The 24,349-nt window shown below is 40.0% G+C and overlaps 1 protein-coding gene across 3 annotated transcripts in view; it reads right to left on the bottom strand.

Annotated features, from left to right (window-relative positions):
* Positions 1-15,781: 15,781 nt before the first annotated feature.
* Positions 15,782-24,349, bottom strand: part of USH1C (USH1 protein network component harmonin) — a 99,844-nt gene continuing 91,276 nt past the window's right edge. For all 3 annotated transcript variants that reach the window (XM_075129352.1, XM_075129351.1, XM_075129350.1), the window contains 3 exons: positions 24,076-24,185; positions 23,290-23,345; positions 15,782-17,633 (listed from right to left, as the gene is read on the bottom strand). In XM_075129352.1, coding sequence (XP_074985453.1) covers positions 17,621-17,633; positions 23,290-23,345; positions 24,076-24,185 — 179 coding nt within the window. In that variant the 3' untranslated portion in view covers positions 15,782-17,620. The remainder of the gene's footprint in view (positions 17,634-23,289; positions 23,346-24,075; positions 24,186-24,349) is intronic.

Genomic DNA, 24,349 nt, shown 5'->3' with positions numbered 1-24,349 from the left:
TGGAGGGCCATTCACGTCCCTGTTCCATCTATGCAGTCATGAAAGAAGGGATAAAGCAAACCTGTTTCTTGGACCATGATGCTGCCCAAATTCATCACAAATATTATAAATACAGGGAACTCTGGTCTTTGATGTGCAAATCAGTAGTGCTCTCACCCCCATAATGTTTCTGATTAGTATTGGCTCTTCTTCTGGGGTGTACGCCACAAATGCTTTGCACACTGAAGTGTACCTTGACCTGTCATGAATGCAAAAAGCAATGGGGCTTTCCAGAACGTAAGGGAAAGTGTTACTAAACTATGACAAACATTTTGCAGTCTTTGTCAAATGAAACAAACAGTCTTGCTTTGAACACAATAACTAACTCAGTATTTCAACTGGGATGAGTACACACATACTTTCAAAGCAAGAATGTACAACTCATAAGCTCAGCTGGAAAAGGGGAATGTATATTGTAAAATGAGATGTGTATAAGAAAGAGATATTAAAAGGGTACCATTACACCACAGTACAAGAGTTTTGATAGGACCAGACTGTGAATCTCTCTGGTGAATTACTCACACGAGTAGTCTCATTTACCTCAGTGGGACTATTTGTGAGAATAATCGGGCACCAACAGGAATAACGGGTTCACATAACACGTTCTTAGATGCTCCATTAGTTAAATCAATTCATGTGAATGTTCTGATTAAAGAGTCTACAAGAGAGGGATTCTTCACAGGATTTTTTGTTTTACTTCATACAAAAATATAAATAATTGTGAATGGCTGCATAATTTTATGGTATTTGTGTGCAAAATTACTGTGATGCAACTCACATTCAGATACTCAAACAGTATAAAGTAAATGAGCTAATAATGAGCTACAGTTCCATTGTTTGGTATATATTCCAAGTTACAAATCTAAGATTTGTTATACATTCAGTGGATCTGATTCTTCTCTGACTTACCTCTGAGTGTATCTTTATGGAAACCAATTGAGTTAAAGTGGTTTTTGTGAGATCAGAGTCAGATTTATTTTTTTAAACCATTATATGTCATGAGAGGATGCAAAACTAAAATATTATTATTTAAATACCTCGAAACACAGCCTGTTTAGTACACCTGCCTTACATATATAGTTTTGCAACCAAGCAAATAGTGTTTGTGCATTCTCCCTCTGGTATGTACCTCACACATTCACATTCTAAGAGCCTGATTCAATGCCTGTTGAAGTCAATGAACACTCTCAATAGGCTTTGGATCTGGCCCTAAAAGAATTTCTACTTAAATGATCATGTAGCTTCATATTTTTCCCAAACAGGAGTTTTTCTATGAAATACACATGAATAAAGGTACTGGTAAGTCAATTGTCAAAGCCAATCTAACAGTGCAGTTCTTTTCGCAATGTATACAGCACGTTAGTCATACTCAGGTGTCTTGTTGTACAGAAGGGATTTTTAGCTTGTTTGGAAATCTACAGCATATATTCTCCAGGAGTCTGGACATTCTTTTTTTTCTACCAGAAAGCTATTTTAGCTCAAACGAAGTGGGCATAATCTACTTGCACATCATTACTTAATGCCATTATTTAATATTTTCTATTATAAGTGACATTGTCAAATATATTTGTGAATAATCTGAGGTATCACATGAGATCTTAACCACTCCACAGAAGAAAAAGGCATGTCCGTATACGTTTTATCTGTAGCATGAAACTATGAAACAGGCAGCAAAATTCAACTATATATTGTAATAACATAATATTTGTGTAGCATATATCAGTATTTTTGCATTAGAAGGACTAAGGGCCAACACCACCATTGGTGTTAAGTCACTATAGTTTCATTGATTTCAATAGACCATTTCTAATTTACACCATCTGATGATCTGGCATTAAGAGTATCGCAATCTTTTATTAGATACCAATACACGCCAGACCTTGCAATTTACGCAAACTAGTATAGGTAAATATCTGTGACCCCATGAATTTGCAGTTAAGTCTCTGATACTAGAAAAAAAATGGCTGGACATGCCAGCATGACTGCATGCATTCAGCAGTTGACATTTACAAATATACTTCTTACCTCTTTAAATCAGGTCCCCATGTTGGTGGAAATTGTAAAATCTACTTTCAAAATGAAGCTGTGTGATGGTGCCAAGCCAAATGAAAGAATTGTTCTGCAAATAGGTCCTACAATTTTAGTGATGGCTTACAAAGCAATCTGTCCTTCTTCATAAAACACTAGGTAAAGCGTAGACACAATGCTATGCACACCTTTAATCCTTCGAGTATCCGTTTCTCGCAGCTTTAGATGCATACATGACTTTTATGATTAAATGACAGTACAAAGCATAGATCCGGATCCAACACAGAGCAGAAAATTTAGGCAGTAGCTGCCAGGAAAATATCCTAATTCGTGTAATGTTCTTCAGTTTGTTTTAGACTAGCTCCTGTACTGAAGACTAGTTTCCAAGTTCAATCCAGCCAGAGTTGTGACAACCTGAAGATGCTGTGGCACTCATGGAAATATGGGCAGAAGCCATCTGGGAAAAGCCTGCTTTTCTCCCAATACACTATTTTACAGTGTTAATTAGGCACTCAGATAACTAGCAATAGCTGGCAAAAGTGATGCCTATAAGTTATGTGGCAGCAAGGCAACTGGATGGTAGGTTGGATGGATGGTTGCAGGTCCTTTCCTTCAGTAACATGACATAAAGGTATTTCAGATGCTTTATAACCTTCCTTCAGCCTCAGGGTTCCTTTCTACAATGGGAGCCGAGTGTATGTGCAGAACACACTAAAGGTGCAGGGTTTCATTTGAGTACGTTACTTTATAGCTTCTTAATATTCAGTACAAAGGTTAGCTCAGCAACTTCCACATCACGCATCTTCCTCCTCCTGCATATGCACATTCAGTCCCAACATAAGAGCTGGTAGCATATTCAATAGGGTTTTTTCCTGTCTCATTTGTCCATTTTCCTACTTTAGGAAAGAGTCAGGAGTCCAGACTGAGATACCTTGTGCTGCGCATGCCTATGCTCTCATTGATTTCAGATGGCTTTGAAGGTACTCAGCACCTTTGAAAATTAGGCCCTGTGTGTTTCAAGTTGGGCACCAAAACACGCAGGCAATCAAAATGGGTGGGCACCTGTGAAAATTTAGACATAAAGCATCTAATATAAAATGATCTCAACTAACCTCCCATTCCCTCCTAACCACCCCTGTATTCTCTCATAAATGAATGTACTATTGAAATCCTTGAACTATCGGACTGTACCTGGTTCATTTGATGGCATTAAATGGTCACTGTTTTGGGTACTTCTTGCAGTATGTTCAAATGCCGTGTATTTCTCAGGAGAATAAACTAAGAACAAACTCATGCCAATAAACAACTTGTGCTCTGGCTTAAGTGTGCTCTTCTTTTGTAAATGTTGTAGTTACTGACTTAGTTCAACGCTTCTGAGATTAATTTACCATGTAGTGGAATCTCTCATATTCAAGAGTTTCTGCATGCTTATGCTACAGGAGGGAATCATATACAGTTCCAAAGAAATGGATATCAATTTATTAATTTCTAAGAGATTTAAGGGGCAAAAGTCATTGACATTTCTTAGAACTGGTCCCAAAAATCTCATACTAAATTTAAATCTAAGATTTGAATTATTTGTTCAAGATTATTAGGAACACAATGAAACTACCACCTTTCTTCTTCAGAAACAAAGGACGGCTTTCTTTTAAGTACACATGAAGATTAGAGTTAGTTGCTTTGTTTCTTTGCCATCTGGGAATTGACCCAAGTTATCTTTTAAATTATCAAGTGAATTATCTCTGCATTACAATTAAAAACAAAGCACCTTAGATTTGGAGTTTCATTGTGTACTTTAGCTGTGCCATTATTAGCCAGAATTAGGCACATACTTATGAAAAAGAAAGCGAGAAGTATTACAGCTGGGTGAGCTTTTATGCACAGCAAAATTTTTCAGTGTTTAACCATATAGATGACAAAATGAAAACTTGGTGTTTCACATAGCTCAAAAATCACATCATTGCAGATCATTTTAAATGAACAGGATTACAAGTTTTCTCAGAAGAGTTTTACCCTGAACATTCTAGTTTTGTTTTCCTTGACGTGGTTATTGTATTCATAATGAAATGACTTTATGGTTGTAGTGCTGCAGTCCTACCACAGGCAACATTAATCTTGGTTTCAGTATCTTAGCCCACACATGGGCTGTGGCTGAAGTTTCCAGAGGCCTAATGGGAATTAGGCACACAACTGCCATTGCAAAATCAATGAAAATGGGATGCCTAACTTCCTACGCTCCTTTGGAATCCTCAGCCTGTAGGCGTAGCTCTTATTTTGCATAGTGTTTTCCATACCATTTTTAATCTAAAGTGCACTAGAGAGTATAACTCTTTGAGACACCGCAGATTTGTCTGTATCTAGCAAATCAGTGTTCAGGGTCATTGGGGTTTGGAGAATCTAGATACAAGTTTTAGATAAATTCATTCTAAGCATGAAATGTGGAAGGTGACCTGGCAGCAGTAAATCCTGGGAGTCCCCATAATACAAAGTAGGACCAAAATTCCTATGATCATCTCTGTGTTCCAATTAACAAGAAACCCACTGCTTTGAATTGCAGGTCCCAATATGTCCTTATCCTATGGGGAGAATTAGGTATTTGGCATGTGTGAGAAGCAGGTTGCTTCACACCTGTCTCCAGGAATATGCCTGATCCCACATCAATGTTATAACTCTGCTGCACCCTCACTCCTTTCTTCCCTCATCTTTAAATTGTCATGAACACTGCACGCAAATAAAAAGGTTTTGTTGCTACAAAATAAGACAAACTGGGCACCCAGCCTCCTGGTCACTTCACTGACAGCTGCCTCCTAAAGGGTCAACACTTAGACCTGGTCCCAGTTTGCCAAACCACCAAACTGTTGCTGAGAGGAGCAACAGTTTTCCAGCAGACACATCTAAAGAACAGGGTAGGGACCAGGAGGTTTTTCGGCATGGGAGATATTTTGGGTTGCGTGGCAAGGGACATTATTAGGATGTTTCCACTCAAATGAATCAGCCACAAAATAGGTAATAATATAATGTTCACCTTTAAGTGTCAGTGCTGGGCTTCCCCCTGAGATGAATGAGGGACATCACCTCTCAGAACCATCACTTCAGGCAATATAAAGACAAAACTGCAGCAGTTAACGTTTTGAAGGTTATTTTCACAACCAAACGGGTTAGAGATACATTTTCTTGCAATGAAAGCTTAGAGTCTGGAGCGCAATTCTGTGGCAAATCCCATGGCTATGAGATTGCAAAATACTAGAGGCTCTGATTAAGGGATTTACAGGAAGAAAGATGTTTTTAGATGAGATTTTAAATTAGATGCAGAGTCAACAACGAGGGAGAGAGAAATAGACAGTTCCAAGGAGCAGCTACTACAGAGGAGAAAGCTGCCACGGTAACAAAGAAGAAGCAGAGAAGAGGCTGAGGAACAGTGATGCTATCCTTGTAATTAGAAGTTATGTGATATGCATTAGCAGCTATAAGGAAATTCCTTGTGGAGGCTAGAGCACAGCACTAGGAGTTACTGCAAAGGATTCTATTTCTGACTGTGCCCCACACTCGTGTATCAGTGACATGATCAAGGTCAGTGAGAATAATATCTACCTCACAGGGATATTGGGAGTCTTAAAAAAAAAAGTCATTGTCAATCTAAAGCCCATGGCTCTGATACTCAGCTGTGCTTGAAGCAGGACCTAAGATGGGATGGGCAAAGTGACTGCCACAAACCTGGGACCAGTTCAGCACAGGGCAATACTGGTAGAAGTAGCCCCACAGGGGCCATTTCACCTGCCAGGCTTTGCTGGAGTTCAGCAGCAACAAGTCTCCTGCAGTGGAAAGCAGGTAGGTAGTGGTGTAGCTCCACCCAGTGATTCCCCCATACTAAAGGAATCCACATCCCTTTTGTGCCACTGAAACGTGCAAGGGGGTCAGTCATATCAGATATAGCCCCTTGTATTTTGAACACATTTTTTAACCTCTCTTACTAGTAATTGCTTAATCTATGGGGCCAGGGGGCAGGAATGGTGAATATCTAGTTTACAGTTTTAACTAGGGTGAGCAGATGTCCCGATTTTATAGGGACAGTCCTGATTTTTGGGTCTTTTTCTTATATAGGCTCCTATTACCCCCCACCCCCATCCCATTTTTTCACATTTGCTGCCTGGTCATGCTAGTTTTAACCAATTATGCAGTGTGTTTACTTATTGGACAATGAAAATCAATAGTTTTTCTGTACAGTCAGTTTCACTTTCAGCTTCTCAGTGCAACTGTGTGTGTCACAGACATTGCAGAGGAATATTTGTTTCTGAACAACTGTGTCCAAAGGAATTTGAAATAAAATAATGGGAACATTTTTTACGAATCTTAGGTTTTATATAAACTTATTTTAAAAGCATTTAATTTTGGGGCCATATTTAGTATGTTTGTACAAGGCCCAGGACAATGGAATCCCAATCCTGGGTGATGCTTCTGGGTGCTTTCATACTATTGCTAACCACAACAGTACTAATAAATGTCCTTTTAACTAATGCTTATAAAGCAATTGCAGATTCTTCATTGAGTGATGCTATAAGAGAAATATAAACTAAACATCCTTTTAAGTGTAAGAGTGAACATGCTTGTGTGGGTTGTAGGTTTCTAAAATGATCTTTTGTTCACAGTCCAGATTTTTAAACAATGCAAGCTGCAATGAAACGGAAATTAGTTTTGTCTGATTATTCCTGTGAAGTGGATAGTCTCCCTTTCCCCTGAGAAATGATCAAAGTCCTCCTGTACATGCGTAAGTCCTTTTTGCTGACGGCAACACTCTTTGCTGTAATGATCTGTCTGATTGGTTTCTTAAAGACACATCCATTACTTTTTCCTCTATCCCTTGTTCCTAGGAGATTTTCCAACAATCCATTTTCACTTGCTGACACAGACCCTCAGACTTGTTTCTTTCAGTAATTTAAGTAAAGATGATGGGCCTGATTCTCATTTACACAAAGGCCCCTTTCCAGCTCTGTCAATATAAAGAGGCCTTATGGTGAGGTGTTAATATAATTGCATGTCGTGTAAATGAGAACCATGCCAAATTTTATAACTAGGAGGCCAGTTCCTACGGCTTAAGGAAAATGCTTTAGCCAGAATTTACAGAGTAATTTGTAAAAGCTGAGTCTCGCCTGCAAGACATATGACTGAGCAGAGCCCCAGGCACTTCTCAGACTAATTCCATCTATCTGGATACCCAGGGCCTGTCCACATATAACCTGAATCTTCAGCAAAAGGCTAGTCAGCACAATGCAGATCAATCCTGCCTGCGTATATGAAATTGCAGAGAACTTTTGAAATGCTCAGGTGAATGGTGCATACTTCAGATTCTGATCTTGCTCCAGATTTGTGAATGCTTCTGGTTCTGAATTTTGGTTCCAAATTCCAGTGGCTGTACATTGCCTGTGTCAAAGTGCTTTCCCCAGGCTCACTGTAAATATACATGTAGGGTCTGTTTTCTTCTACCTCCCAATAGCATGGAAGACTCATTTTCTTGGTCATGGGTTTGATGGTTGTGCCCAAGAATGATTCTTCAGACCTACATGCAGCAAAAATCAATCATCTGTAAAATCAGCTCCGTCACTTCCAGAGATTCATAAACATCCCTCACTAAAGCTCTGGGGAGAATGGAGCATTTGTGTTTACAGAATTAATGGGGCACTGTCCTTTTAAAAGAGCTGGTGATAAGAAGGTGAAGCAAAGGTCGGTTGACATTTTCTGCAGGGCCTTTGTTTAGCTGTCAGAATGTGAAAGGAGGCATCATGTTCCGAGGTTCAGCTGAGGAAGGAGTTTTGCCTGCATAATCTTCTCAAGTCTGTTTCTCACCTATGGTGTCACAGCAGGATATTGAAGACGGCAAGATCACACTGTGTTCAGCTGGAAAGCAATCAAGGGGCGATGACTTTCTCATGCGTGCCAGTGGTATGCCAACAGCACAAGTTCATTTCGCTCTGGCCAAAACGTGTGGGGAAGCACAGGTGACTTTAAATCACTTTTATACTTCTCTGAGCATGGAGCCAGTCATGGCTGTCCTAACTTATGCCCAGTTACCTCTGACCCCAATGGTGTATTCCAGCAACCAGGGATCACCAGAGCACAGAGGAATGCTGGCCATATACCTTTTTACCCAGATACACCCTCCTAATCTGGGTCAAGGATACTCAGATACTACAGTGATGGGTGCCATATTATAGATAAAAATTCCATCCTCATTTACTCCTGAGCAACACAGCTGACTAAGTTCTGCAACTGGTCAGTGGTCTTTGATTAAGAGAGTGTATAATCAATGAACAATAAATACTTTGGGGCCTGATTCTCTGGGCCATTCTGGCTCCTCTGCTCATAGTTCTAGAGAATTACATGTCATATATAAATTCAGTTGTGTTGCCCTGGTGTAAACTAGCACAGAATTTTTCTCTGTTTAATCTGTATATCTAGGTACCTAGCCATCCATTATGTTAATACTTTGAATATATTTGTTCACTTATACATTGGTTTAGTTAACTATTTAAAAAACAACATTCATAATCTAGAAGGTACTTTTCATTCCCTGTTTTTGTGGTGCATTTCAGTCACTTACAAAATAGCAGAAAAAGTCTGATGTAAGAAACCCACCAGCAATAAGCCAGGCAACTTAAAATCTCATATAGCCTTCCCCCTCCAACAATTCCTCTTCTTACACTCTTCCCCACTCCCCACCTTTTGTTGTCCTTATCCAATGCAAATTAATAAAGTAAAATGTCACTGCAATCAGATCTTCTATTCCACACAGAACAATATTTTACATATTACTTTTGCACTGATCTGTCAACCCTAAAGGGACTGTCAAGATGTTTATATATTGGTGGAATAAACTTTTGTTTCTATGTAGTACCAATAGATTGGGCTGCCTTTCTCATTCTCTGCGTTAGTCATATTTTGATTCGTGTTGTTTATCTTCCTTTCCTACCACCAACCTTCTGTAGTCAGTGCCATGTGCACTCAAATTCCTTTGCAGTATTTCTGAATTCCTTTGAGTGAAGTATACAGTGAATAATCAGTTCTCATTAACAAAGGTGTACCATGTGATAGGTGAAGGGAAGGGTTCTGTTATGGGCTTGGAAGAAAACAGTCCACAGTCAAGAGCACTATTGTTAAGACTATGCAAGTTCTGAATCTGACTTATCCTATCTTCTTCTCGTCATTTAACTGTTCGTGATTATTTGTATGCAGGACACGATGATTACATTATAAGCCATTGCACTGGAATGGAATTGTCTTAGTAGCTCTACAATTTTTCACCCCAGTTATGAGGTTCATTCCTTGCACTGTGGTTGCTTGGGGCTGTCTGATTTCCATTATCTTTGCACATTTGGCAAATCCCTCTGTTCTAACTGGCCAACAGCCAGTGTGAACTAGAATACAGGGATTTGCAGAAACACTTATTTCTGAATAAGTATAATGAGAACATGCAAATTTCTCTACTCCCATTGGCTGTCACAATTATAGCTGGTCAGAAAATGTTCCCCCTTCCCAGGGATATTTTGAACTTTTTTTTTTTGATCAAAAAACGAAAACATTTTCAGTTTGGCGGTGTTCAGTTTTTTGATTAAAAGTCAAATTTTTCCTCAGAAAGCTGACACTTTCTGCAAAAATTGTCATTTGATAACCCCTCCCTCCAATATTCAGTCAAACAGTTTTGACGAAACAATTTCACAGAGCCCTAGTTAAAATCCACCTGCTTTTGCTGGCACCTCTGCTCAGAACTCTCAAGCTGTTTGCCAGAAATAAAGATGCAGGCTCAGTTTCCCTACTGCTGTCATCCAGAACTTCCAGAAAGGAGGACAGAACAAAAAGCCCCCAAACAAGGACTCTCAAATGTACTGCAAGAGAAACTTCGTTTTAAAAAGAAGTTTAACTCTTTTGATTTCTCTCCTGCTCCCTTCCCCTACAGGTCAGTAAAGTACTTGTCCACGAACAACTGTCAGATTTGTATCTATGCCAGGGGTGTGCAAACTTTTTGGCCTGCGGGCCACATCTGGGTATAGAAATTGTATGGCGGGCCATGAATGCTCACAAAATTGGGAGTTGGGGTGCAGGAGGGCGGAAGGGCTCTGCCTGGGGCTGGGGATGAGGAGTTGGGGGTGCAGGAGGATGCTCCAGGCTGGGACCGAGGGGTTTGGAGGGTGGGAGGGGGATCAGGGCTGGGGCAGGGGGTTGGGGCATGGGAGGGGGTCAGGCTCCAGGTGGCGCTTACATCAAGCAGCTCCCAGAAGCAGCGGCATGTCCCCCCTCCAGTTCCTACACGGCGGCAAGGCCAGGCGGCTCTGTGCACTGCCCTGTCTGCAGGTGCCGCCCCTGCAGCTCCTATTGGCTGTGGTTCCCGGCCAATGGGAGCTGCAGGGGCGGCACTTGGGGTGGGGGCAGTGTGTGTAGGAGCCGGGGGGGGCATGCCACTGTTTCCAGGAGCCGTGCAGAGTGGGGCAAGACCCCAACCCCATTCCCCCACTGGAGCAGGGCAAGACCCAGACCCCACTTCCCGGAGAAGCTTGAGGGCCAGATTAAAATGTCTGTAGGGCCAGATGTGGCACCTGGGCCATAGTTTGCCGACCTCTGATCTACGCTCTTTGACCTACGCTTTCCCTCCTAAATTCACTTTTAAGCACCATGTAAACAAAATCCCATTACAGCTGTTTGAGGCTGAAAAGTCTTGCTGGCTTGTTAGAAGGGAAGTAGTTAGAGGAAATAAGAAAAGCTGGGGGAAGGAAGACGAAAACAAGTTTTTGGGTTGTTTTTTTTTTACACTCAATTTAAATTCAGCTCATTTTCTGCTTTCACTTAAAATTCAAATATTTAGAAATTAAGTGTAACCATAACAACTTTTTATAATAAGCACTTGCTGGCCTAATAGACCTTGGTCTTGGACTTTAGGCCCTGATCCAGGAAAGCACTTAAGCATGTGCATAGTCCTATTGCAATAAATTGACTTCAATTGATTGATGGTTGATGGGCCTAAAATTATGGAAGTAAGAGCTTTGCTGGATCAGGGCCTTATTAATCACAGGATATGGTCATTGCCTTGTGAACAGGAAGCAGCTTCTAGCCATGATTATGTACCATTGTAAATAACCTTTCAAATCTGCATCTCCCACAAGTGATATCCACTATATTAGTAACTATGTGTTGAGTTTTTCCACTGCTGGAAAATAAATCTATGTAGAACTGCAATGGATTAGAGGCTGTATTTTCTCCAAGTTTCTAAATAGTCAAAATTTAATGCCAGCATTTAGCTATCCAGCAGCTGCAAATCTGCAGTGCACTTATTACAAGTTAATACCGTATAAAACTTACCTTCTTTGTTTGATGCACTAGCAGTATTTTAGGACACACCTGAAAACACAGCTCTAAGGACATATTTATGTTTTGCCTCTGGTGTCTGAGCCTCTCAGTACTGAACACAATTTACCTTTCAAAGAGGTATTTTTTTATTGTGAATGGCTTTCCCGTCTCCTTTTCCATTTAGCAGTTTCTCTTCTACTTCAGTCATGTTTTCAGTGAAAGAGGAAAAGGCCGTGGCTATTTCCGATAACTTACTCCAAATGTGCATCATCCCTGACCACACCAAGCTACTATAACTTTATGATTTCAGAGAAAAAAGATAACATAGCTCTGGGAACAGAGTTTTTGCCCCTAGCGTTCCAGCAGAGGGCACACAAGAGTGCAAAATATTTTTGCAGGTCTCTCAAAGACAGATACTATTTTTCTTATGTTAATTCCTTGGCAGTGTTGCGGCAGTCCTGAAATAAACAAAAAACTGGGTGTAAGATTTTTCAAAAGCACCTAACATTATTTAGGAGCACAAATCTCCCTGAAATCCAATAGGACTTATGCTCTTAAATGACTTAGATTCTGAAAATCCCATCCAGGGTTGTGATTTGAGGTGTTGTAAAGGAATCTGGGTTTTATGAGTCTGGTTCAAACTATCTGCTCTGGTCCTACTGAAGTTTAAGGCTAAACTTCCATTGACTTTGTTAGGAGCAGGAACAAATCTTCACCTAGTAACAAAGAATAAACACAGTAAAAGAAACAAGAAGAGAAAGGGAAAGAAGAAACGGGGGGGGGGGGGAGGGGGGAGGGGAGGAGGAGTGGGAGAAATGAGAAAGAAGAGAAGCACTAAAAATAAAAATGGAAAAGAGGGGAAAACAGAGAATAAAAATAAACGGAAACAGAGTGGGAAGGGCATTTTCTGGGGACCCAAAGCGGTTAGTGAAAAACACAATTAATTAAAACAGCCACAGTATAATTTCAGAGTCCCCCACACAAAAATGAGCATTGATCCCCTGGCAGAGGCATGTGCATCTCTCACCGTTTCTCCAGAATGCAAACCTTCACACGAGCATTTTGGCAAACAGAAAATCCTTAAGGTAAAAAGAGAAGACACACAGAAATCAACTGAGAACAGGAACAATTATATAGCATAAAGTGGGCAGATAAACACTGAAGAAACATTTAGACACTGGGACCAAATTTTACCAGGATTGACCTATGGTGACAAAGGGAGATTTTGGGGTCACAAACCTGGTGAGTCTAAAAACCAGTTCCTCCTGAAAAAGAAAAATAGGGTTTTAGCGGGTCAGATTCTCAGCTCTGGTGCCAGCTCCTCTGTGCTGCCTGAGTGGTGCAAAGGGGTCAGAATCGGGCTACATCAACCCAGCTGACAATTTCCCAGGGTGCTGGGGAACTCTCCTTTAATGTAAAGTGGCCACAGCTGGCTTCTGTAGCGACTGCCCTGGCACAGCTTTGCCAATTCACAGCTGACATATCGTCTCTTAGGGACCACATACATCAGCTGTCGTATATTAATCTCTCATAGCCTCAGTGTGGCTGCTTTGAGTATCAGGGAGCCATAACTGGCCTCTGAGGTGACACAACCCTTGTTCAGGGCAATGGTATATACTGACAGTCTAGCCCACTGTTTGCAAAGTGCTGAGATTCTTGGAAGGAAAGTGCTACTTAATCCAGTGTATTGTGAATGAATGCAACCAATTTAAAGGAATCCACCATATTGATGTGTACACACTGAGAATATATATAATACTGCTTTTAAAGAGGCATGACCGATTTAAAAAGCATATTCAGAGGAAAATATGTATCATATGCAAAAGCCATAGCTAAATTGTGCTTTTTAAAAATATAATCTGTGTTGTGGTAGAGCCTCGGGACCCTGATCAGGGCTCCTTAGTGCTGGGTGCTGTACAAACACGCAACAAAGAGATGGTCCCCTGCCCTGAAAAGTTTTATGCCTTCTATCCATAAGACTTCACATTCTTTGCCTGCATACAAACACACACAAAGCAGACAGAGAAGCCACAAGTCACTCCTACAACTCGTACTTCAGCTCAGAGATTGCGAGGATGAGCTGAAGACAACTGTGATGAACTGGGCCAGGAAATTCCTGAGAGAGTAAGAATGATTGCTAACAGTTCTGAGAAAATCTTCCTTGGACGATTATCCCATAGACAGTGATAGTGGTTTTAACAGGCTTAACCAAACAAACAGCTCTGAGAAACTAGAAATGTTCCCCTGGAGATTTGAGTAAAGGAAATTTTTAAAAAAGAGAAGTTTACGTTAAAGGCAGTTAGACACACACGCAATATTGTCAGTGTGGCACTCAGACCTGTTGCTATTTAGTGTACCTGATCAGAATTTCCATACTCTCAAAGAAGACACCATATCTCAACTGGATAAAAGAGAAAGTCCCATTTAACTTACTGCAGTCGTCTAGCAGCTGGTTTGATTCACCTACATAAAGACAGGAATCCCCTAATATGAGATATGTAATCATGTAAAACCTATTACAGCAGCCAGGAAACAATATGATGTCAGTTCAAATGGTGCCTTTGACTCATTTAAGCACCTTGGAAAATTCTGCAACAAGATGTAACCAATGAGAAAATTACTTGAAAACTGTATTTATTTCTAGCTTAGGATCTTTAGCATGAATGGCTGGAAGAGGTGAAGAAATGACTCAGCTCCTAGATTTGTGAAAGCTAGAATGAACAAGAAGAAAACATTATATGGCCAATTGTTAAAAACAGACTTGAGGTTTCAGAAGTTTCAGCTGCTTCTTTTGAGTGCTCCCAGGCTAGGTTCCCTGCAGTGGCTTTGCCACCATGGTATTGAATCAGAACTAGCAGACACAACTCCTCCTCTGAGAAACCCGTGCTCAAACATCAGTGCTGAATGGCAATAGAACACCCCTCAGAGAAATGCGGTTTTCTCAGCTGCCTCTTGTGCATTGTAAGTGATGTCTGACTAAATCAGCTGGTTGGGTAGAAGTGGACAGGAAATATGGGTTTTATGTTAAGGAACTATGCTTTGGGTTCAATTTATAGTTCCCCCACAGACTTCCCAGGTAATCTCATTCACTAATTCTCTATGCCTCAGTTCCCCATCTGAGAAAAAAAAAAAAAGGGAGATATTTCCCCTCTCTCACACTGTGTCTGGTCTTGTCTACTTAGATTGTAAGTCCTTTGGGTCTCTCTGTTATGTGTCATACAGTGCCTAGGGCACTAATCACAGTCGGGGCCTCAATCTCAGTATACTTCTACTCTATATGCTACAGGTGTGTCACAGAATACACTGAGGGTATTTTGAGTGTTCTACTTTTGATAGCATCACCAGGCTGCATGATACTTTTCACTAGACAGTGCAGAGGGTGGTGTGGGGAAAATTACTATTGACCTGACCCCTTCCCATTCTGCGGCACAATCTATGCACTATATGCAACATATGCAAGAGCTGTAACGTAAGAGGCCTGCAGGCCTGTATGCTGTAGGACTTGGCTTAAGCTAAAAGCATTTACGTATGCTAGGCTGTGGCACTTGACCCAGATAATGGACGAGGCCAATCTCTAACTAGAAAAGAGCCAAAGGGCCTCCGGAAGAGTCCCTAGCTGTCCATTATATGCATCCTCCACCCTGCAAAAGTCCCTAGTCAAAACACTGCCACAGCAAACCGCAGATCTTGATAACAACAAGGTGTGTCAGCACAGTGCTAATTATGAAACTGTATTTCCATTATCTCCCTATAAGGTTTTATTAATAATGCTTGAGTGGTGAAAAAAAATAACTAATAAGGAAATGTATCATTTGGCTTGGATTTGGACCTATATAAGACTGGTATTATAGGGGCAGGGCAGACAGAGACCAGAGTGGCACCTGCGTGTGACCATCTCTGTCTCCCTCTCCCTGCATGCTTGTATTCAATAAAAGGCCTCAAACTGTTTGAACCAAGCAGATGGTGTGACTTGTTTTCCACAACAGTGGCAACATGTGGCAAGCGGGGAGCCAGAGCAGAAGAGGGAGCATGCTCTGCTGCATTCTCCTCTTGGCCCTATTTTGATGTGCTTAGGTTATTCCATTTGGTAGGGACTCTACAACTCTGGGAGAGGATGTAGAAGGGAGCAGCCGAACTCTAGCATGCCCCCAAGCAACTGGGCATATCTGAAAATCTGGGAGGGGGTTACTGCTGCTCAGACCAGCCATAGCTCCATCTATCCATCAACATCTTTCCCTCCAGCCGCCTGAAGCATTTTTGTTTTGCTGCAAGGAAGCTTATTATTCAAGATTGGCTTGGAAAAACTGTATCCTCAGCAGATTGCTATTATCTGCTCTTACACCCCACCCCCAACACATGTGCATAAAGAAAGAAACAGAAGTTCTTGTGTTTGGCACGAACAATTTTATTCTTGTGCTATTTATTTGTAAGACAGTGATTTAAAAAGTTTAACATGTATCCTACCCAGATACATAAACTGGTTTATTAATAGATTACTGCATGTGAAACCAAAGAGATCAGCTCACACGTAAAGATATCAGTGCACATAGTGGTACGCCATTATGATTCAACTTGGAATTAATACTTTGTTATTTTGTCATGTTATACATTTAGGGCCCAATCCCATATGCCTTGAGCATATAAAATTCCTAGTGTGTATGAATTATGGGCTTCAGCTCTTAGTAAATTAGAAAGGAAAAACCTAAAGACAACATGAAATGCAATATACAGATAGGAATATACATAATGTCTTCATGTTAGGTGTCTTTTGAAATCTGATGTAATGGAATATTTAGACGATATAAGGTCTGATTCTATAAGAGAGCTAAACAAAGTTACCCTGCCAAGGATCAGGCCCTCTGTGTTATTAACATCTACCGGGTGTTGAATCTGACAAGATTTTGCACTTACTTAAGAAAGTATTTGATTGAGAAATAAAATCTATTAGTTTCATCTTGATTTTCTAGTTGTTAAAATGTCTGTGAAATTAAAAACTGCTTAGATCTCTGTGCATGTTGTTATTTAGGGTAATCTAAGGAAGGCAAGATGAACTTTTACTGTAAGAAACGTTTAATGGCTTTAAAAGAGATTCAGAACAAGTTCTAAAAAGTACAATTTTATCAATTTCTTTTAAAATCAGATGAGTTACTATAATCGTTAACTGTAAGATACTGAGTCATTGATAATATGAGGTTATATTTTGGGTGTGATCTTTTAGCCTTAACATTAATAGTCTCGTTGGGTACTAATCAAACGAGTAAGGGTATCCTTAACTGGATCTCTTCACCCATTGATACCTGAGGGCCTGATTTGCTACCAATATTCAGGCTGAGTAGTACCTCACTCTGAACAAGTGCATTGACGTCAATGGGAATCCTTGCTGACTAAGATATTAAGCAATGGATGAAACTCACCTCTGTACAGAATCAGCATAAATCCTTTGCAACATTTAAGCCCCCGCAAGCGTTCAAAATCAATCTAGGTCAGTGGTGGGCAACCTGTGGCCTTCATGCAGCCCATCAGGGTAATTCACTGGCGGAACGCCAGTTTGTTTATATTTGCATGGCTGCCCGCAGCTCCCGGTGGCCACAGTTCGCCCACCACTGGTCTAGGTCTTACACACACTGAGTGAAATTCACCGTTGTGCAGAAGGGAGGCAGAATTGGTCTTTGATTGATTTACAAGGATAATATCTATTCATGTTAACAGGCGTTACAAACACTGATCCCTCAGACCTCAATAGAAAAATACAATATGTAGGGTAAAAATGCCAGACAATCCCCTCCAAGCTGACTTATGAAACTGCTTGTGAGAAAGTATATGATTTTCAACTCCTCAGTTGTGCATACTGATGTCCATTTCTAGGCAAACTGCAGGTGCACTTTTGGAGCCTGGTTTTCAAAATTTGACCCCTAAACCTTATAGAAAAATGGATTTTATAGAATAAACTATTTTGCATTGGCAACATTTCTCAGGAATTATCTTTCTCCTATAAGCACATGTTGCTCTGGATCGATGCGAAGATCCTGAAATTACATACGTTGCCCAAAGAGTCTAAATATGAGGTTTCTCTCTAGTCCAACTGAATTCTCAGTACAGTCAAAAAATCATATTTCTCTCATATAAAAGTAGATTTTGCAATGGTATTGATTTCATATTTATGAATCAGCACCTTTCTTCAGGGCACAGACTTAGTTTCTTCAACTTTACCTTCTTTACTTTAAAAAAAAGTCCTGCAATAAAAAAGAAACAATTAGCTAGAATGCATCTGTAGGAGTTTGTGATAAGCACCATATAAAATAATGAAATCACAACTGGCTGATTTTGGTTTGCATTTTATCTAACCAGAGAGAGAACGACCACAAAATCTTCATGCAAGCCTACATGAGAAGGCTTACCTTAGTCCTTCTAGGGGCCTGTAATCATATTTAGAAAAACCATGCATGAAAAGCACACAGAAAGTTTACACTATAAACTGGGTTTGAGAAGCAGTTAAGGATAATTCTTGGGACAATCACTAAATGACAGTACAGTAATAGAACCAGGCCCACAATAAAAAGGCAAAGAGACATGAATGGTTGTTGACAGATACACCAAGGTATAATGTGAATAGTAACTAGGGCTGTCAAGCGATTAAAAAAAAGTAATTAATCATGATTAATCACACTGTTAAACAATAATAGAATACCATTTATTTAAATATTTTTGGATGTTTTCTACATTTTCAAATATATTGATTTCAATTATAACACACAATACAAAGTGTACAGTGTTCACTTTATATTTATTTTTATTACAAATACTTGCACTGTAAAAACAAAAGAAATAGTATTTTTCAATTCACCTAATACGAGTACTGTAGTGCAATCTCTTTATCATGAAAATTGAACTTACAAATGCAGAATTATGTACAAAAAAATAACTGCATTCAAAAATAAAACAATGTAAAACTTTAGAGCCTACAAGTCCACTCAGTACTACTTCAGCCAATCGCTCAGACAAACAAGTTTGGTTACAATTTGCAGGCGATAATGCTGCCTGTTTACAATGTCACCTGAAAGTGAGAATAGGTGTTCGCATGGCACTGTTGGCATAGCTGGAGTTGCAAGATATTTACATGCCAGTGCGCTTAAGATTCATATGTCCCTTCATGCTTCAACCACCATTCCAGAGGACATGCGTCCATGCTGATGATGCATTCTGCTTGATAACAATCCAAAGCAGTACAGACCAACACATGTTCATTTTCATCATGTGAGTCAGATGCCACCAGCAGAAAGTTGGTTTTCTTTTTTGGTGGTTTGGGTTCTGTAGTTTCCGCATCAGTGTGTTGCTCTTCTAAGACTTCTGAAAGCATGCTCCAAACCTCGTCCTGTTCAGATTTTGGAAGGCACTTCAGATTCTTAAATCTTGGGTTGAGTGCTGTAGCTATCTTTAAAAATCTCACATTGGTACCTTCTTTGTGTTTTGTCAAATCTGCAGTGACGGTGTTCTTAAAGTGAACAACATGTACTGAGTCATCATCTGAGACTACTATAACATGAAATATATGGCAGAATGCAGGTAAAATAGAGCTGGAGACATTTTCTCCCCCAAGGAGCTCAGTCACAAATTCAATTAACGCATTATTTTTTTAATGAGCGTCATCAGCATGGAAGCATGTCCTCTGGAATGGTGGCCAAAGCACGAAGGGGTATACAAATGTTTAGCATATCTGGCACATAAATACCTTGCAATGCTGGCTACGAACGTCCCATGCAAATGCCTGTTCTCAATTTCTGGTGACATTATGAATAAGAAGTGGGCAGCACTATCTCCTGTAAATGTAAACAAACTTGTTTGTCTTAGCGATTGGCTGAATGAGAAGTAGGGACTGAGTGGACTTGTAGGCTCTAACGTTCTGCATTATTTTGTTTTTTAAGTGCAGTTATGTAACAACAACAAAAATATACATTTGTTAGTTGTACTTTCCCAATAAAGAGATTGCACTACAGAACTTGTATGAGGTGAACTGAAAAATATTGTTTGTTTGTTTGCCATTTTTATCATGCAAATATTTGTAATAAAAATAACAATATAAGGGAGCATTGTCTACTTTGTATACTGTGTTGTAATTGAAATCAATACATTTGAAAAAGTAAAAAAAAAATCCAAAAATATTTAATAAATTTCAATTGGTATTCTATTGTTTAACAGTGTAATTAAAATTGTGATTAATCGTGATTAATTTTTTTAATCACGATTAATTTTTTTGAGTTAATCACATGAGTTAACTGAGATTAATCGACAGCCCTAATAGTAACTCTTGTTCTTTGGACTCATGGAAGGAGTCATTTTTAGCTGCCTAAATAACCATAAATTCCTAAAATAAGAAAAGTGGTGTTGAGATATAATTCATGTAATTGTTTTCACAACTGCCTATGTAACAATAGGCTCTCCCATGCCAGTGTGGGTGAGGATCTAATCCTGTAAACAGCTGTGCCCCTTCTGAGGAGACCACTGGGGCATGAGTGCAATCAGAACGGACAGGATCAAGCTATATGTGTATATGCACAAGTGCAAATGTTTGTTTTGGGGTGGAAAGAATGAGAACTATTCCAAAGACCAAGAGAAAAAAAAATATCAGCAGAGGCACCATGATACACGAACAACAATCAAATGTGCATGTGATCACACTGATGCCAAACAAATATCAGCTCCAGTTTATTGCAACAGAACCCTGGAGGGTCTGATTGTACAACAGGCATTTAACTAGGGTGACCGATATATTAGATAGAAAAATAGTTTCCTTCAGCAGGAAGCATTATGTCTGTTTGCTGAGGGAACTTGTTTGCTGCCGTCAATACACACAGAATGCTACTCTTTGTTTAGGTAAGGGTAGAATTTTTCTGATGGAAAGAACCGTAGCTCCATCAAATCCCACGATACCTGCCTCTGGCAGACGAATCTGCTCTTAACTGGCTCACATAGATATATTATTTTATGGGATGCTAGATAAGCCTCTATCTCGTTATTAGTCAGTTAAATGGACTGTCACACTCATAGTCTTGGATAAAAACTAGATCTGCAGAGGGCTAGAATGTGTCTTTAGGAACAGCCCTGAGCAAGGGTAACTAGGCCCATCCAGACCAGGCAGTGGACCCTGCTAGTGACTCAGTTTCCCCTTAGATTCAGTCAGTCACTGACTCCTGGGTTTCTGTAGTGACCTAGGCCCAGACACTGAAAAGGTATTTAGGTGCCTAACTCCCACTGAATATTAGGGCATACAGAGATTATCTTCAATCTCCATCCTGTCCTCAGTGCTTAGTGGTCCCATTTCTTTCCAGGTTTGCTTTTTATTTGTATGGCTAAAGAACCTTGTACTATTGATTTTAATTTTCTTTGCACGGTTCTTTGTTCTGCTCGGCTTTCGGATATTCTCCTTTTATCCCTGCACTTCTTGATCTGTTTTCCCATAACACGCACATGCTCATACATGCTGATAATAATACAAATCTTGAAGTTATGCACTTGAACACTGCCAGTTTTTGATATAGATTTAAGGATCTGATTTTCACAGCTGAAAAGCATCTACAGCTCCCACTGACTTCAGCTGGAGATGGGATGCTCAGCACATCTGGAAGTTTGGCACTTTAAATGTGCTGATTTTGTTGATCTGACAAAACTACCACCCACCCAAAGGGCCAAATCTGCAGCTGGCATAAACCAGTGTAGCTCCACTGAAATCAATGGAACCATGCTGATCTATATTAGGTGAGAATGGGGTCAAAAAGGGCCAAATTCTGCTCCCAGATATTCATGAGCATCTCCAAGCCAGTGGTGCTGTACAATTTGTCTTATCTTGTGCAAACTAGTAATGTGTAACAATTCACATGTGTAAGCAACATGTAACCCTTTGTCCTACATCTCTCATGCAAAACATTTCAAAAAAATGTACTACTAATTTTTGGAAGATAGTACAGTGACTGGTCTTCCACAAGTGCCTAAAACAGATACATGTAATCAGACATGTTTTGCTTAGCTTAACAAAAAGGAGCTAAAGCAATATAATTTTTTTTGTTACTTTGACAAGTTAATTCTAATCCCAACCCAGAGAAAGGCCCAAATGTGTGTGCTACTGTCTCTTACTATATCTCTGTACAGTGTGGCGCTGATCCTGGTTATTGCTTTTGGTTGCTACCATAATATAAATTATAATAATAATTATTATTCAATTATGATCACTAATACAATTTATTAAAACATAGTTTAAATTTTATCATTCTAAACTGTAAATCCTTGTGCTCTAGCAAAATCAGACAAGGCAAAAGCGCAAAGGACACACCAATACACCATGTGAGACCCAAGTAAGAAGACAGGCTGAGGCATGCAATGCACAGGCAGGCACATGCTTTAGAAAATAATGTATCCTCACAATGAAACAGTATGTATCAACCCAGATCTGGCTATTCACCACTGCAGTGGCTACAGCTGCAGGAGATACCCTTGTCTGTACACAGTTGCACTGCCTTCAAAACCCTTTCTGTTTGTGTTGGGGCTGATTGCTGATGAGGGAATAGTAGGGCCAAATGTACAGGACATGAAAACACACAATAATGATGAAAGTTATTTCCTTGCTTGCTGGTACGTGTATAGGTATTAAACATTTTTACTACAGTTTCTGGGTCAGATCCAGAAACCAGCTGGTGTAAAGCAGTGTAGCCCCGCTTAAGTCGGGGCAGCTACTGTGATTTACACCATCTGAGGATCTGGATCCCTGTAGGCAATGGGAAATCAGGCTTAATAAGAACTATATAACTTCCCATTACCAGTGTATTTGGCATACACCTGCAAATATGTCTCATTGGGGCAAATTAGAAAACCAGGCTCTGTTTTTGAAAATATCTGTCCGAAATAAAACAACTGGTTTCAATATAATGTGCCCATTTGGTTTTAACTCACCTGGTCCTTTGCTTAATTGAATATACTGATTAGTTTTGCATTATCTCATTGCTTTAGATATTTGTAATATTCACTAAGGTACTTGGGAGCCTAAGGATATGTCTACACTTGGAACTGTATCAAATGCTTTACTGAAGTCCAGATAGATTAAATCTCTTGTATTTCCTTTGTCTAAAAAAATCAGTTCTCTTCTCAAAGAAAGAGCTCAGGGTGATCTGGCATGATCTACCTTTTGTAAAACCATGTTGTACTTCATCCCAGTTACCATTTACCTCTACATCTTTAATTACTCTCTCTTTCAAAATTTGTTCTAAGACCTTCCATACAACGGAGGTCAAATTCCAGCTCCAGGAGAAAGACCCACGCTAGCTCTGATTGAGTTAGTGTATTAAAAATAGAGCACAGCCAAAGCGGTGAGAGGGGCTAACCACCCTAAGTATGTACCCGTCCAAGGTCCTTGGCATGTATTTGGGGCAGCTAGTCCTTCCTGACACTTATGCTGCTCTGGCTACACTCGGTTTTGAGTGCACTAGCTCGATTAGCACTATGTCTACGCAAGGTGGAATGTATACCTTCCAGCTCAAACCGTAGAGATACCCTTCGTCCCAGTGAATGCCCCAGTTGCTTTTGAAAATGGGACTGAGGTGCCTAAGTCACTAAGGCATTTCTGAAAATTCCCCCAAGTGGCTAATTTATTTAATTAGCCAAATATAGTAGTTGCAGATTAAGAAATATAATTAAATCTTCAGGCTTGAAAAAGGAAGTTGATAGTGTATAATAACATCTATGAGGAAGGCAATTAATGACCATGCATACAGAAGGGATTAGAGTAAGAGTTAAAATAAACAAACATTCCTTAGTAACATTATCTGTATGTTAAAAGGCAAGCTAGCCAGACTGTTGTTACTAGCTGTTTAACTGCTGGGGAAACAGAATGTACACACTTACATTTCATCATCATATTCCTTTGGAGGAGACACTGCAATGACTAAGTCAATCCAATCCTGTAAAAAGAATGTATTATCGTTACAAGAGACTTAAGCAGCCAGGTAATTCTATCTCGTTACATGACCCTTTGAAAGTGGAACTTTGACAGAAAGCTTCAACCATATCAGGATTAAACACAAAAGGGACAAACTCTGCCCACCCTCAGACACATCCAAGTAACCTCATAGGTGGAAAGTCGATGCGTCAGAGATATATTGAAAGGCTACTCCACATAGCAGGAGGTGCAGAGGGAAGGCTACAGTACCAACATGGCAATATCATGGGAAGAGTCACAGAGGAATCCATTGCTAGGAGGGAAAAGGGCAACAGGAAAAAGATCTATTTGATACTGGCTGAAGTTAGTCTCAAAAGTCTAAGGAGTGTTTTAACAATAAGCTGGTTAATTCTGAGTTACATCCCAAAATGAACAAATATTTTCTCGACTGCTGTGTATCAAACTCTTACGATGATCATTTATACCCTGCACTGGGCAATTTTAACACTTGATATCATTCTTCTTTAGAAGATTCTCACTGTAGCCAAAACAGTAGTTATTTGTGCATCCTTTGTGAAGGATTAGATAAAACTATGATGCTGTGATAAAGTCCTTGACAATTCCCAATTCATCTTCAATGTTAACATCTTGGAGAGTCTTACCATGAAATGCCCAGAGCGGAATACATTTAAACCAAACAACTCACGTGGCCACTGTGTCCTTCTCAGGGGGAAAAACACCCATTCACTTACCCCACCCACATTCCAGGCTTTGGCTAGAGCTGTCTGGGCTTCTGTCAGTGTCACATCGACTAAAATCTTGCCATTCACAGCCATTATTTCATCCCCTTTCACGATGCCTCCTGGTGAAGCAAAGACAGGGCAAAAATACCATATCAGCAAAATCATTTCTGTCACAGACTTCTCTCCCAGATGCCTCTTCTTCATGCACATTCAACAAACATCCTTATGTAAATTAGCTTGAAACCTTTCCTAGATGCCCAGGTGTACACTGAAGTAGTGCAGA

Source organism: Caretta caretta, chromosome 6 (genome assembly GCF_965140235.1).
Source record: "Caretta caretta isolate rCarCar2 chromosome 6, rCarCar1.hap1, whole genome shotgun sequence".
Lineage (NCBI taxonomy): Eukaryota > Metazoa > Chordata > Testudines > Cheloniidae > Caretta > Caretta caretta.
Note: the sequence above shows the minus strand (reverse complement) of the source record. Positions and strands in the feature narration are given on the sequence as shown.